We start from the raw sequence: 16,493 nt of genomic DNA on the forward strand, positions 1-16,493 counted from the left end.
ATACTCCACCGTGAAAGAGAAATTTTGAATCATCAGAGCCCATGTGGTGAATTTTGACTTCCCTCCCTGAGCGGAGTCCAGCCACTTGAGTCACTGGCTGTCCGTGCGGAGGGTGAAAGGGCGCCCCTCGTGTTGGTGTCGGTACCACTTGAGTGCACACACCCCCACAAGGCACTCCTGCTTGTTGACATGGTATTTCCTCTCAGCCTGGCCATACTTTGCACTAGCATACTCAATGACTCGGCGCTGGCCCCTTGCATCCAGCTGATACAGCATAGCGCCCATACCATCCTGGCTGGCATCGGTCTGCACAAACAGGGGCTCCTTCGGTACTAGCCGAGACAGGGTTTGGCAGTTGCGGAAATGCTGTTTGACCAGCTCCAAAGCCTGGTCAGCGGCCTGCGTCCACCTTCATTTTGGTTTGGAGGAGAGTAGGTCGGTCATGGGTGCCGTGATTGTGGCGAAATGGGGAATGAAGGACCTCAGCCAATTCAACAGCCCCATGAGTTTCTGGAGCTGTTTTCGTGTCCGGGGCGCCTGCTTGCTCTCGATGAGGGACAGCCTATTGGGCAGTGGACGGCAACCCTCGGCATCGACTACGTGCCCCAGGAACTCAATTTCTGCCGCCCCAATGTGGCACTTCTGTGGGGCGCAGGTAAGCCCATGCCTGACGAGCCGTTCAAGGACAAGGGCGAGATGGTGTGCGTGGTTCTCCCACAAACGTGACCAGATGATCATGTCATACAGGTAGGCCATGGCAAAATTGCCAATATAGCCGTCCAGGATGCGGACCATCATGGTCTGGAATGTCGCAGGGGCGTCCATTAGCCCGAACGGCATTGCGCAGAAGTGGAAGCGCCGGCCATCAGGGGCTGCGAAGTCAGTCTTGGGGTGGTCAGAGGCGCGTACTGGCACCTGCCAGTACCCCGACTTGAGGTCCAGAGTAGTGAAAATGGAGGCGTCTTCAAGCCCAGCTAGGGCAACAGTTATACTAATAAGAGGTGGCGTTGCCGGAATGGTGAGACAGTTTATGGGCCTAAAATTGACATAGAACCTCAGAGTCTTATACTTTTTGGTAGCCATTACAATGTGACTGTTGTAGGGGGAAACATTAAAAATATTAAATATGAGTGATTAAATTCTTTATTTGTTACAATGATCTGCAGACATTAATTAATTTTAAAAAATTAAGAAAAATTGGTTTTAGTTTGCCAGTTAATAATTATTCAGAAATTAAATAACAAATGTTTATGGTTTTGAAAAACTTATTTAATGGAAGACTGATCTAAATTTGTTAGTTGTAGGTAAAATGAGAGCTCTTGATGTCTTACAAGTACATGTCTGCAGTCTTGAAACTCGACAGGGATGTTCTTTATATTACATACACATTAACTGAGCACGGGGTTTTCCTAATATGAGCCTCCAAGATTTTAGGTCTTTAACTTCTTCCTGACACATTTTCCAACATAACACTCCAAATCAAAAACAAATACATTTTTTAAATTTTCAAAATTTGGAGCTGTTAACTCTTCCTCCGTATGAGGGGGAGAAAGTCAAACCTCGGGCATATTGTTCACCATAACCCGATCTAGGAAACACTCTAAATTGAGAATAATATATTTTTAAAATTTTCAATATTTATCCCCTCCTTCCCTACCTGGACAAATTTTCCACCGCAGCCCAATCAGAAACACTCCAAATCCAAAAAGCATTGTCAAAATTTTAAGTCTTTAACCCCTCCCCCCTCCCTTTTCCTCAATCACCCTAGGGGCATTTCCCATCATGCCCTGACCTCATGGATACACAAAAATTATGGTTATTACCCATAGCTCAAAATTAGTGTTTTTTTGACCCTCTGTTTTCATCTAAGGTCTGAAATTATCAAAATTTGTATTGTCAGGGGTTCTTTATATGTATACAAAATTTCAACCCATTCGGACATCGAAAAGTGGGGAAAAATTGAATATAAAGATTTTTTTACATAGTCCATTTATGCATACATGTTAAACTTATACAGACCTTCCAACTCTCACGATTTTGGTGTGAGGCTCACGATTTTAAGGTCCATCTCACGCCCTCACACCAAAATAGTGTTTTCTCACGATTTTTCAGGGCCGCAAGATTTTGTTTGTAAAAGTTACAAATCAAGTTTTACGAAAGCTTACAGTAACGAGTTTCCATCAATACTCGAGTCACGTAAAGGAAGCAATTTTGCATTTTGTAGCGTGTGCCGTGCTGATTTTTCTATCTCGCCTAGTGGAAGAGGAGACATTGTGAAACATGTTGCTACAAAAAACACAACTAACACGTGAAGTTTATTGCTACCATTAAAAAAATTAATTTTGCTGTGAACAGTGATAATAGTGTTACACGAGCAGAATGTTATTTTACATATTTTTTAGTTGCGACCCTGCATGATCACTACATGACAGCGCTAAATTATGTTCAACTAGATTAAATCTGCAACCTATAATTTGTTGAAATAAATTTTGAAGCAGAGACCATGTAACATATGTACAGGTATGTCACTTAAATTTAAAGATTCTCATTTGTTGTTTTTTATATCTAACCTGTATTTATGGGCCTGAAAATTTTTATCGAGGACCTCATGATTTTTTAAATTTGAATGTTGGCAGGTCTGCTTATAGAATCGTAGTATAAAGAAACATAACTTTTCTTTTTGGTGGCAGGCAAGAAGCTGGTCACATTTCTAGATGATCTAAACATGCCAGCGAAGGAGATTTATGGTGCTCAACCACCTCTTGAACTGATACGCCAATGGGTTGACTATGGCTTTTGGTATGACCGACAAAACCAATCAGAGACAAACGTTAAGGTGAGTAATTTTAATGTGAAAAACTACACGGATTGGATTAGTTAGTTGCTTATTACTGTATTGGATTTTTTGTTTGAAGGTTGGTATTAGGTTTTCTTGCAGTAACAACCAACATGAAAATGCTTGAGTTCATATGAACCCCCAAGTTTTGAAATATTTCTTTTTATAAAGTGAATTCAGTTTTCAACAATTTTCATCTCGAGTGCAGTTATCACATTTCTTTTACTATGAATGCCACACATTGCTACTCTGTCACTAAGTTGTGATATTGCAACACTGTAATGTGCTTAGTGAAGTTAGGCTCTGTGCCGGGAGTATCATGAAATAGTAACGCTGTCTTTATGTAGAAGTTTTAACATTGAGAGAGCACAGTTCAAAGTGTGCTCCAGCTCGTAATTGTTTCCTTGCAGGAATTCAGTTTCAAGGTTGTGCATCTGTTGGTGGCAATCAGCCATATACTTGTGTATTTTACGGAGTATGTAGGTACTATTATTTAGTTAAATGTAGAACAGATAAGCACTTGTAGTGTTCATGTTATGATTTTCTGACCTTTGTGTTTGACTGTTGAAGAGTTGTGTTTTACATTAATTAAAAAAATTATAAATTTGTAATCATGAAAGGCTTTTTTTTTTGTTTAAAGTTGCAAAGGTAATTTTCATAGTTATTACTAAGTTTGCAATACTAAATTTTAGTCGGACAATTGTAGTATGTAGAATATGTCTTGAGCCCAGACAACTTGGTCTGTGTATTTCTGCAGTAATGTTTTGCCATGCATATTCCAGATCTCAATCATCTCCTTACTTAAAGCTGTTCAATGCATCGCAATATCAAGTTGCTTGCTTTGGCATGAGGTCATGTACAGCATGCAAGCTAAAATACACTGTGTGTGTTTTTTTTTTTTTTTTTTTCATGATACTTAACTGTTCAAATATTTTACATTCTTCACACTTTGTTCTATAAGTGCTGCCAAGATTTTTAGCAACAGTTAAAATTTCCATTCATTCTTGCTGGGAAACATTCTAAAACCCAGTTCTGAATTCACCAGCAAGCACTACTATTGCTTACAAAAAGGTTTCATCTTATTTTTAATCATCTCGTCTATAAAATTAGGTTGCCAACATAATTTACTTTTTACAATTCATTTGTCACTTATGCTACATCTTACAGTGCCAGTATTCCTTGAGTATTATAGTTACCTGCTCTTGTGTTTCTCTTTGTGTTAGAGATCGCGGGTTTTTTCGAGGGCACAACTTGCTGAGTAAGAGCAGGTCGGTTTGGGAATGTTTATGTCCATCTTCTCGAAGAACACATGCCACCCTGCTGTCTGGTTCACGAGGCTGGTGCCATACATTTAGGAAAGGGGTCATACCAAGGACGGTATACTGGTTATCTTATAGCTTCACAAACCTAGTGTGATCACCTGCTTACTCTCTTCTCTGCTTTCTTTTCCATGATCTTGAGGTCAGGTAACATACTTCCTCTAGGTCTGTGGAATCAAGAAGTTCTTACAAACCTGTGCCCTACCATCTCTACAAAAATTCTCACCAAAAGGTGACATCCTGTTGCTGTTCAATGTTTTTCAATTTAACTATTTTGGTAATTTCAAGAGTTTTCACAGAACAATAGAGTCTCGTTTATCTGACTTTCACTTATCCGATGTCCTTCCGCAACAAGAAGCTACAGGAATCAACATTATCATGTTGCAAAGATGGCGAGACTTGACAGATAAGGAAAGAGCACTCTTCAAGAAAGCAGACTACGATCAAAAATTTTCTTTAAATGATCACAGGACTAGACTTTTTAAGTATTGTACATATTTAACTTCAGACAATTCTGTAACTGTAAGTTCACTTTTTCAGTTAATATTTTTTGTTTGTTTGGTTGTAAAAAATGAATATTAGGTTTGCAATGTGTAATATTATAATATAAATTTTAAGTTTTTTAGGCATTTTTTAATATATCCCTATTATCCAACATTTTCACTTATCAGACGTTCTTTCGCCCCCTTTATGTCAGTCAAGCGAGACATTGCTGTAATTAGTTTACTTATTTTATTCTTGAAAATGTAATGTGTTAAAAAATATTTTAAGAGATTTTTTTACTTCATTTTTGGTTGATAAACACGAGAAGCTCAATATCATTTGGCTTTTCGTGAGGCAAAGCATGTCACTGAAAGATAAAGCTGTCGACATATTGGTAAGAGTGGTAAGGTGTAATAGGTAACTATTTAATGAAGCATACATTTGATATAAATATTTATTACTTTCACGCTTATTCAAATGGCACCTGTATATTTTTTCCTTTACTGTTGCCAGTTGGATATTTTTAGTTAGATATATGTTTAGTTGGATATTTCTAGCTGTGTTTTTTTCAGCAGGAGTTACAAAATGAGTAATAATAGCATCAGAAGTACTTCACATCATGCTTGCACTGTTGTTTGATTACTTTACCATGTCTTATAATTTATTCTGTGATATATTAGAAAATAGTCTGTAATAATTTTATTCCTAAAACTTATAATTAATACTAACGAATGTTTAAAATTTACTTTGTTCCTTAAACTGTTGATAAGAAAATTCTGTACACTTAATTAAACTAGTATGTTGGATGGATGAAAAAAAAAACCTGTATAATTGTTTATTTTAATTTCTGTATAAAGTATTTTTTTTTGTTACCAAAAAAATAGTCCCTTTTTATATTTCAAAGCACAGTAAAACCTCTTTTTTAAATTACGTATGTAGTTACTTTTAAATTACTTCTCATTTTAAAGTGTGTTGTTAAAAATCCTTATTTTATTAGAAGTCTTGCTTTAAATGTTTGACCATTATAAATAAAAAATTTATATTATTATGTATGTGTTTTTTTTACAACTTCTACTACTCTGTTTCTTCAACGTGTTACCAGTTTGTGTATTGTTTTAGTGGCTGTTGGTTTGTGTCTATTTTTCATATTTCATGTAGTATTTGGTTTTGTACAGTGTCAGCCAGTCTAGTTCTCACACGTTTGGGCTGACACTCAAAATATATAAATTAATGAATGCATCAAATAAATACATGCAAAAAATTGAGGCATTGTTTATCTGTATACAGTATATTTTAAGTGGATTGTGTCCATGTTATTTTTTCACAGGATATGCTGTTATTGGCTGCAATGGGTCCGCCTGGTGGGGGAAGGACAGTGATTAGTGGACGATTGGTGTCTCGCTTTGCTGTGATCAACGTTACCTTCCCCAGGGATGCTCAGATTGTGCGCATATTCGGCACCTTGCTAGCACAGCATCTTATGGATTTCGATGAGGAACTTAAAATGATCAGTAAGTGCCAAATGTTGTATCGTAAATTTTTTTTTCTGGATTGTATGTATACTGTATATCTATTGCTATCTGAAAGTTAAGGTTAAATGTTGTGGGCCTTGACTGCAGATAACACTACCAGTGGTTTTAGTTAAATAAAAAGAAATTATTAAACATACATTATATGAACATAGTAAATTTGTATAATTTTTGCCATACTACTGTAAAAGTAACTATTTGTACTCATATTATATTGCACACTATTTACACTGATACATATAATAATGTTGTAACAAAAAATTTGCCTCAAATTTTTTGATTTCAAAAAAAAAATATGTATAGTAAGAAAGTGTAGTGGAAGTAAAGTATAGCTATACTTTTGTGGAAAAAAATTATTAGCCAGTAAGTATGTCTGTTATCAATGTTGGTAGCAAAATATTAAAAAAAAAAATTGGAATGCTATTTAGGCTGAACTTATTTTTTTTTTAATGAAAATTTTTAGTTCATTGCAACATCAAAGGCAGTGAGTGTTAATGAGGGTTATTAGGGTTGCAGGGATAGTGGTGAGGGTTGCAGCTCTGTTCTGGGGAAACAAGATACAACAATTTAAATTATTATGAAATCACATGAAAAAAATGTTTCATACAATTGGAAGTACTAAAAAAACACGAATAATTTTCTCTCTAAAATATTAATATTTACTGTCCCATTGTGCCAAAAAAATTATTAGAATTAACAGATGCTAGATATCCCATGTTGAAATTTGAAGTACTAGCAGAGGCATGCATGCCTCTGTAGAGCAATCCCCATCACCATGTGGTGACAACATTTCTAATTAATAAGTCCATTCGATCTGACCCCGACCAACAGACGTTCATTTTTCCACTTTAACTATGTATTGTTTGTTGAGCCGCTTCAAGGCAAGACCAACAAAACAATTGGATGATGTGTTGACCTCTGTTTATGATGGGTGAGGCCTTCACAGCCCAGTATCCTTTTCAGGGTTAGCTTCACAAGACTAGTAAATACAACTTATGTTCAATGAGATTTTGGAGTGAAATTTTAAACAATGACATAACATGCCCTGATTTTCTAAAGAAATACTTTACTACAAACATTCTACTTCATTACTGTGCAGTCACATTCAAACGTGCTGAGTTTTTTCCGATTACAAACTGTCTGCAATGCGAGCCGCTTACTAAAGAACCTTGGTAGAAGACAAACAATTTTCACAAATGTGCCACTGCCTGTGTACCTGCAGGATTTCATAATGTTACTGAGACACCAGCAAAATATTCTCCATTTTCAAACGAATTTAGAAAATTCTCATACTGAAAATTAGTGAAATTTAGTAGATTAAAATTTTAAAAAATAGATTAAACCACTTTTTACCCTATAAAAACATGATCATTGTATCATTTTCTCCCATATAAATATTTGTGGAAATGTTGCAAAGACTTTACTTCAGCCAAGAGTTCTCATCTTGTGACACAAAAGTTGCGTTCAGGCTTAGACAAAACTTTGCTGTAGTATGCTATTACTCATTCATTTCCACCCTGAACCTGGGACAGGACAGTGCCCAAACCACCTCCGCTTGCATCTGTGTCGAGGATATACTCTCTTGTAGATAGGGGTAGACAAGTATGCGGCTAGAACAAAGGGATTTCTTGAGGTCTTGAAATGCAGTCTCGCATGACGAGGTCCAGATAAATTGTCTCTTGTCCTCAGTCAGCTGATGGAGTGGTTTTGCGATTGTCGAGAACCCAGGCACAAACCGTCTGTAGTAAGTACAAAGTCCCAGAAAACTTCTTACTTCATCCTTGTTTTTAGGTTGAGGCCACTCCATAACAGAACAGATCTTCTCAGGATCTGTTCGCACTCCATCCTGCCCAAGGAATGTTACCTCATGCTGGAACAAGAAGCACTTCTTAGGACTTAACTTTAGTTGGGCATGGCGAAGCCTGTCTAATACATCCTGGAGATTTTGCAAATGTTCCTTCACTGTATAACCTACTACAATAATGTCGTCCAGGTATACTAGGCATGTTTTCCAAGTCAAGCCATGCAGGACAAGCTCCATCAATCTCTCAAAAGTTGCAGGAGCATTACATAATCCGAATGGTAACACAGAGAACTGGAACAGCCCACTACCTGTCGTAAAAGCAGTCTTCTCCTTATCCTCTGGGCGTAGCTCCACTTGCCAGTAACCTCTCTTCGGGTCCAGTGTAGAGAACCATCTGGTGCCAGAGAGCATATCAAGTGTGTCATCGATACGTGGGAGGGGGTAGCTGTCCTTTTTGGTAATGTCATTCAGCTTCCGGTAGTCCACACAAAACCTCAGTTGGCCATTCTTCTTCTCCACTAAAACAACGGGGGAAACCCAAGGACTTGCTGATGGTTCTATTACACCACCTTCCATCATACCCGCGATCAACTTCTCAGCCTCTCCCTGTTTTGCTAGAGGCAGCCGTCGTGGTGCCTGTCGGATCGGCTCTGCATCACCTGTGTTGATGCGATGATAGACCAGGCTTGTTCTTCCAAGGTCATTATCCCCTTAGGAAAATACATCCTGGTTGCTTACCAGAAAAGCTGCTACTTCTTATATTTCCCCATCTGTCATATTATTTTGGCATCGCCTTAGTAGTTGCTCCTGATTCGGGTTCAGTGTTTGCGCATCATGACTAACAGGTGAGGAAGACTCGCATTGGCCTACCCAAGAGACTGGTTTGGAGCTAACTATTGGGTCCCCTGGTTTAAGGACCTTTGTTCGAGAGTCGAGGTTGGCCACCCTGACTGGTACAACCTCGCTGCATCTTGCAATGCTTCGAGCGACCAGGAGTGTCTTCAATCCTAACTTCATATCTGGCTCTATCAGGTAGCTCATGTTGCCCCTAGGGTCTCCTGTAATCCTAGCTGCTATTATCTTATCATGATTTGCTGGAATTTAAACAGTTTCGCTAACTACAACTTGCATTACAGGAACTTCTAGTTGGTCGGGAGTAAACAAAGCCACCTCTTCATCTTTAATACGCAGAACCTGTCCTTCCATGTCAATAACGAATCCGTATTGATTCATGATGTCTACTCCTAATATTACCTCATCGGTGATACCAGCAACAAGAAAGGTCTGCGATAATGTCCAAGTTCCAATCCTTAACTCCAGATCCAGCTGTCCATGCACAGGTGAGGTGTCGCCGGTTGCTGTTTTGAGTCTGTATGTAATGGGTGGGTGTTCTCTTCAGTTTTTCTGTATTTACAATATCTGTGCGAATAATAGATGCCGATGCTCCTGTGTCAAAAGTAAGTAAATACTGTCTGTCATGATCCATCCATTGAGCAGCAAACTGTCATGGCTTCTACGAAATACAGATACAGGAAAAACCCTAGGGGCTACCATTTCCTTTAGAGCTGGCATGCACCCCCTCATACCAGCTATTGCTCGTTGCCCTGTTGGTCTTCTTGTATTTCTTCCTGTTGTGTTGTCTTCCTGCATGTCGGACAGTCCCACCTGATGTGTCCTAGTTCATTGCAGCTGAAGCACCGCGGGCGTCCTCCTGCTCTTTTGATCTGGTTACCTGGAGTATCATTCAGCAGCTTCTTCAATGCCCTTAGAATATCTACTTCATTAGTGGTTTTTCTAGCATTTGCTGCATTGTAAGGCTCCAGTCCAGCTCTCCTTGTCCTGATGTTTGTGTTTCTTGAGGCACTGCGTGCTGCCTCGATTTCCAGGGCATGAACCAAGGCCTCGCAGCTCTTCTTGTGTCGGGCCAAACGAAGAGTTTGCTGAACCTCCGCATCTCGGAGCCCGTCTATAAAGGCAATAGTGGCTAGCTGCTGGCGGAACTCTGATGGTGCTTCTGGCACAAGTCGCTCGATGTCAGCTTCGAACTCTTGGAGGGTTTCCGAAGATCTCTGTTGACGTGTCTTCAGGGCTATTCTATACATCTCGCCCATGTGTCGGTCGCCATACCTCAGCTCAAGGGCCTCTACATAGTCTTTCTGGTCTGGAACTGGTATGGTCTGCAGCAGCTCTAGTGGAGATCCTCGCAGGGCCAAGCCGAGTGCCGTAGCCTTTTCTTCATCGTCCCACACATTTACTTTAGCAGCTGCATCAAACTGTCGCCTGTAGACAGCCCATGATGATTGGCCATCAAAGGTGGGTGGCTTGAATTTTGGGAGACCAGTTGCACCTTCCACCTTCACGTCTCCAGAATAACTACTCCGTTTTGTAGCAGATGTAGCTTCCTTGATCATCTGACGCCACTCTTCGGTTACCGCTGATACATGCTGTTCGGTGGTTTGCTTGAGCTGAGATAGCTGTTGTGCCATTCGCTGTTCTGTGGTGTGCTCGAGTTGGGCCAGCTGTTGCGCTACTAGTTCTTCATGTTCTGCTACATGTTGCTCTTGTTCTGCAAGATGCTGTTCCAAACACTGCACTTTGCCTTCCAACTGGTTGCTGGTTTCATCAATCATCTTTTTCATTTCTTCTTGTGCAGCAACTATTTCGTTTCGCATCTCTTCTTGGTTTTTCTTTATGTCCTCTATCTCTGTCTTCATAGCATTCTTCATATTCTCTTGCCAGTTATCAATTTTATTCTTCATTTCGCCCAGTCTATTCTTCACTTCTTTCTGGCTGTTATCAATTTTATTCTTCATTTCTTCCTGGCCACACTTCATCTCGTCCAGCCTATTTTCCATTTTCTCCTGGCTATTTTTCATTTCATTCTTCATGTCTTCCTGACCTTTATCAATTTTATGATTCACTTCATCCAGCCGACTCTTCATTTCGGCCAAGAATGCCATTAAATTCTTATTCTCGTCAGCAGCCATCTTTCTTGTCCACATATACTACAAGCCTAACACTAATGTCCTATGACGACACTAATCTCCTCTACAAGCTAACCAAGACCCCTACTAAACACTAACACTAATATCCAAACTACTACACTCAAAACTAACTATAGTTCCAAACACTTGTTGCAATCTCGAAAATCTAATTTAATTTTAATCCACTATAAACTGATCCTAAATTTTTTAAATTAGAGCTATCCCACTTCTGACACCAAAATGTTACGATTTACTGTGGGTTCTTAAAGGATAGCCCAATTAAAGATTTTTATCACACACAGTTTTATTTACTGCCACTATTTACATCATTAGCTAATAATATAAAAATGCCAATTAATCAATTGCACTAAAAAAAAAATGTTGCCTCCTCCAGTCACTTGCTTCTCACAATCCACACGCCTCGCTGGGCCGCACCTCTGGCTGCAGTAACCCTCGTGGTCCTCCGTCGCCACACTCCGCCGCCGCTGTCGCACTTCCCCTTCGCCGAGATCTCACTCGACGCCTCGCTTGGAACTTCGCTCAGAACTGAACTCTTCGCCCTGGAACCTTCGTCCAGGGACTTCGCCACTCTATCGCCCGGAAACTCCGCCGCGGGAAAACTCCCGACTTCACTCTAAACTCTCCTACTCTCCACTGACTCACATCGGGCATATATATAGGCCCCGGCGGAATTCTAGAACTCACGAGAGCGGCCGGGGCCAGTCGCGTCATTTCGAGTCGCCCGACGCGACGGCAGAAATCTCTCGAAAACACGTGTCGGTGGCTTGCGCAACACAACAGCTGGCAGGTTTCGGATGTCAAACAAATAGTGTTGCGCGGGGGGGAGCGGAGGACTGGAGGGAGATAAGGCGGCGACCCAGGTGCGCACGGCACATCTCATGTTACAGCGTGCAGCTGCGCGTGACGCGGCCTGGCTAACGTTAGTAACATTATGTTTAACTTTAAACACATGTACATAGTGCACATTCCTTTTTTTTTAACTTTAGCCAGTTAATATCGCTGATCCAAATCATTGAGAATCTGATGTATTTATTATTATTATTTTTTATTCTTCGTTGGTCTTGATCTTCCTTTATGTATGCCCATTTTCTTCTCTTATGTCACTCTAAGTTTTAATGATCTTTCCTTATGTGGTTCTGTGTTTAAATGATTTATGTGATTGGATGTTTGAATGGTCTTTCCTTTTTGGTTGGTATGATCTTAATATGCAATGAACTATAAAAAATCCCATATATACTAACACACACACACACACACACACACACACACACACACACATATATATATATATATATATATATATATATATATATATATATATATATATATATATATATATATAGACACACACACAGTAGAACTCCAATTATCCGAATTAATGGGGACCGGGACCCATTCGGATAATCAAATATTCGGATAATCGGATTTTTTTTAAAAAAATTGCCATTGGAGAGAATAAAAGCTACGTTTTGATATTGCACTATTTTTTTATTGAATTAAATGAAAGAAACATGAAATTTTCACATGTTTTAAATATAAATAAAATGTACTTATGTACAAGTTTAGAAATAAAAATCATTGTTTTTTAAACATCTCCGTCAATGTAAGCTGTTTTGCGGTCTTCAACCGTTTTCGGGCAGCCAGCGGGCTGATTACGAGCACACACTTTGCGTTATAAGTTGCGATAAATAACGAAGGTTTGCGAAGAATATCGCTGGAACCAGCAACGTGATTACGAACACATCCTGTTTCGTTAAACTTCGAATATTGATGACGTTGTGGCGGTATATATCGCAAACTTTGATTACGAGCACACTTTTCAAGTGATATTTATCGCACCGGAGCTACGTTATATATCACGAGCATTTCAAGTGGTGATACGAAGCGAATGTGAGGTAAGTGATATAATTATTCTTAAAAATAATGTCCTCCCGTCCTAATAACGTCATTATAATCGCACATTATTGTTTTAAATATAGTCGAGTACGATGTAAAGCGATGAAGTTAAACGTATACAATTGTTTTAGGTTAGGGTGTGTATATTTAACACTTGAACATTATTCTTAACATGCTATTTCTGTTTATTAATTGTACCATGAAATCATTGTTTTCAATGCATAGTTTGTGTGGAATAATTATGAAGTGGTTTAAATACGATCAAAGTAGGTAAGAAGAATATTAATAAATGCTGTGTCAGCTTATTAAATTAATCCTAACCTAAAGAGTGATATTTACACGCACATTATGAACTTAACTTGATTTATTTCGAGCTTTTATGTAGGGGAGGCGAGGCTTTATTATAAAACTAAGTTTATGAAAACGGTAATTTTGAGTTCCTATTATTAACCTTGATACTTATTTCTGTTGAGATATTTCAAGTTGTTTACTGTTTAAATTGTTGGTTATGTGTGGTTAGCTACACTTAAAATACTGCAAACCTATTCATGTCTACAGTTGGTTAGGTTAGCTACATTTTAAATATTGTATAATGAGGTAAATCTGGTGAAAAGCTACTTGTCCATATGTTTTTTTAAAATTATTTATTAGTTTTCAGACATTAATTCCAATAATTAACATAGGCTATCAATACTGTAACATTGTTTTACTAATAGAAAATTAAGCTTACCTCACCTAACCAACCATCCACACATATTTTGTAGTACAATTAATGTAACTAACCTAACTTAACTAACCATTCACACAGATCCACACTATTTTTTTGTTATTTTTAATTCATCTAACAAACTTAATGGTGGGAATGGCTGGTTTGATTAGGTTAACAATACTTGAAAGTACAGTTTATTAGGTTATGGTAGATATATTAAATATACTGTGAACTCATTTTAACAGTTTTTAAGAATTATAACACTACAGTTTATACCTATTATTTTTGTTGGTAACATAACTTAAGAAACAGTTCACAAAATCACACAGTATTTTTAATGTAGCTTACTTAAGCCAACCAATCATTCTCATGTTTTAATTTTTTGATTTACCTAACCTAACAAGCTATTAAAATGGCATATTTCTAGTTTAACTGCTTGAAGAATTACAACACACTCATGAAGAATTGTTGGAAAAGAAGTCGAAAAGTTAAAATTGTTTTTAGAAATTAAAGAAAAATGGTTATGCGTTACATCGGGGAATATTAGCTCAATAATACCATCTTAAAAATTATTTTTATTAATCAGGCCCTCTTGTTAACAATTAGTAGCCTACCAAACTATATTACACTAATTTAGTTAATGTTTGAAAATATTTCAGGTTCTACAGAATGGCCTTTGCTGCCTTTCTGCTAGCTATCGAACTGGAGGAGAAGGCAGAGAAGATTGTTAAGAAACCATCAAAATCCCTTCGAATTGCCAGATTGCACCCTCATAGCAGTTGGAAAACCTTAGAAAATGAAGAAACGAGCTATGCAATTTAATAAATACTTTGTTATCAAGTTTGTTGCATTTATTAATTAAACAATTATTAATATTAACTATTAATAGCCTGTCCAATAAAAAAAATCAATGCACATGTCTAAGGAATCTTGTATACAAAAAATGATTTCTTAACACAATATTTTCTCATAATTGGCAATTTTAGCACATTTCTCCAGCATGCCTTTTAACTTTTCTTTAAGTTCTTTGATGCATTTTTAATCAAATTGCTGGTTACCATTTCAGAAGCACATATTCCCAATGCTTCTCATCAGCTGCCAGCTGTCTTTCTTGAATGTTGTTTATCAGCTGCCAGCTATCTTTCTTGAATGCTGCTCAACTGATCTTTTTTTTATTATTTTTAAATTGTACTATTGATCATTACCAGTATGAATTGTATAGGTTACACTAGGTATCATAGAGGCAGAGTTATAATAAAGGAGGTGCTAATAACAAAGTACACATTCTATAAAGTATGCTGACTAAAAGTATTATCAGGGTTTTTCCAGTCAAAGATTTTACAATGCTTGTATATAACCATTCTTTACTTTTTTTTTTGTGTAAACAAGATATAACATGGAAGAATTTCATTAGACTAGCTGACTATCAATGCAAGTTCCAGCAGGTACAACTGCTTGTTGTTGCCAGTGAGCCCATTTGTATACAGTATAGACATTGTTTCATGTGGACGAATATAAAAAAAATATTTTGAACTAATTTTTATTATTGTAAGTTTAGAATCAATGTAGGTATGTTTATTGAGACTGAGACATTTACAAACAAATTAAATGACACACATTGCATTTAGCTAGATAATTCAGGAACAAATATTGACTTAGTATGATTCATCTTGCGATAAAGTTTGGTACAGCTCCATTCCTTGCACCTCCCCAGTCAACACTCAGCATCTTATGAATTGTTATCATCACTCACTGTTCTTATCTATCTATTTATCATCAGAATAACCAATAACCATTAAATCTGTGCTTAGATGTGTGTGAATATTAAAATAAGCAATTTTTGAGCTAGTATTTAGAGATCAAATCAAATGTTTCTTAAAATATGTGATGAAGCCTTTGAACAGCTTATTTAACTATATTAAGTAAAATTTAACTTAAATAAAAGACTAATACAGTAAATTAATATGTAACTGATTGTGACTGATGGCCATTATAACAAATATGCATAAAAAACTCTTAGGTTTCTTGGCTATCTTATGAAAACACAAGGATTGTAAGAGGTCTTGTATATGCAGGGGCAAGAGGAATATATGCCTCCCCCAAAATCCTAAAAGAAAAATATATATTCCCCCCCCCAAAAAAAAAAATAAAGCCTAAGTGCTTCTATACCACTTTCCTCCTCCCCATCCCCCTTCCTCCCTCATAACAAAATTCTGCATACACTTCTGAGTAGAACAACTTTAATTTTTATTTTTTTTTAATATGAACTATTAACACTTCATGCAAGTCATTTTTTTTTTGTGTTTCATTTTAAATGTAGCACACCTCCAATTTCTCTCTGTCAACTTTCAGGTATCTTAACTACTTAATTTTCACCACTCTTATTTTAAACCCACTACACCAATCTCAAACAACAAAATTGGAAGCATACCAGTATTGAAAAAAATATATATTTAATTTTCAAATAAATATTTGGAAAAGTATAGGATAAACAAAATGCATGACTAACACAATATAATGTCTACCAGAGGTTGAGGGACAAAACCACCTTCTAGAATCTACATCATTCCCAATGATGCTGTACCGAATATTTGGATAATTCACTGGTCAAGGCTGCTCAGAAATATAACTTGGATAATATTGCCAGCTGTTATCTTAGCAGCTATTGCTTAAGCTGCTCTTTTTATTGCAGCATATATCATGTTGATCCATTACTGAATTTAAAAAAAATGGATTAAATAATTGGAATGCATGTACATGAGAAATTGTTCAAACTGAATATTATTTTACATATTAAACCATCAATTTCTAAACTTGCTGAGAAAAAGTAATCTATTAATTTATCTTAATGGAAAAAAAGGGGGAGGGGAGAATTAAAATTATTGAATATTTCAAGACAGTTTTTAAAATAA

The 16,493-nt window shown here is 37.3% G+C and overlaps 1 protein-coding gene across 2 annotated transcripts in view; it reads left to right on the forward strand.

Annotated features, from left to right (window-relative positions):
• LOC134531211 (dynein axonemal heavy chain 2) overlaps positions 1 to 16,493 on the forward strand; it is an 864,487-nt gene that overhangs the window by 551,744 nt on the left and 296,250 nt on the right. For both annotated transcript variants that reach the window (XM_063366870.1, XM_063366871.1), the window contains 2 exons: positions 2,691 to 2,836; positions 5,966 to 6,149. In XM_063366870.1, the coding sequence (XP_063222940.1) occupies positions 2,691 to 2,836; positions 5,966 to 6,149 (330 nt within the window). The remainder of the gene's footprint in view (positions 1 to 2,690; positions 2,837 to 5,965; positions 6,150 to 16,493) is intronic.

The sequence above is a fragment of the Bacillus rossius genome, chromosome 3 (genome assembly GCF_032445375.1).
Source record: "Bacillus rossius redtenbacheri isolate Brsri chromosome 3, Brsri_v3, whole genome shotgun sequence".
Taxonomy (NCBI): Eukaryota; Metazoa; Arthropoda; class Insecta; order Phasmatodea; family Bacillidae; genus Bacillus; species Bacillus rossius.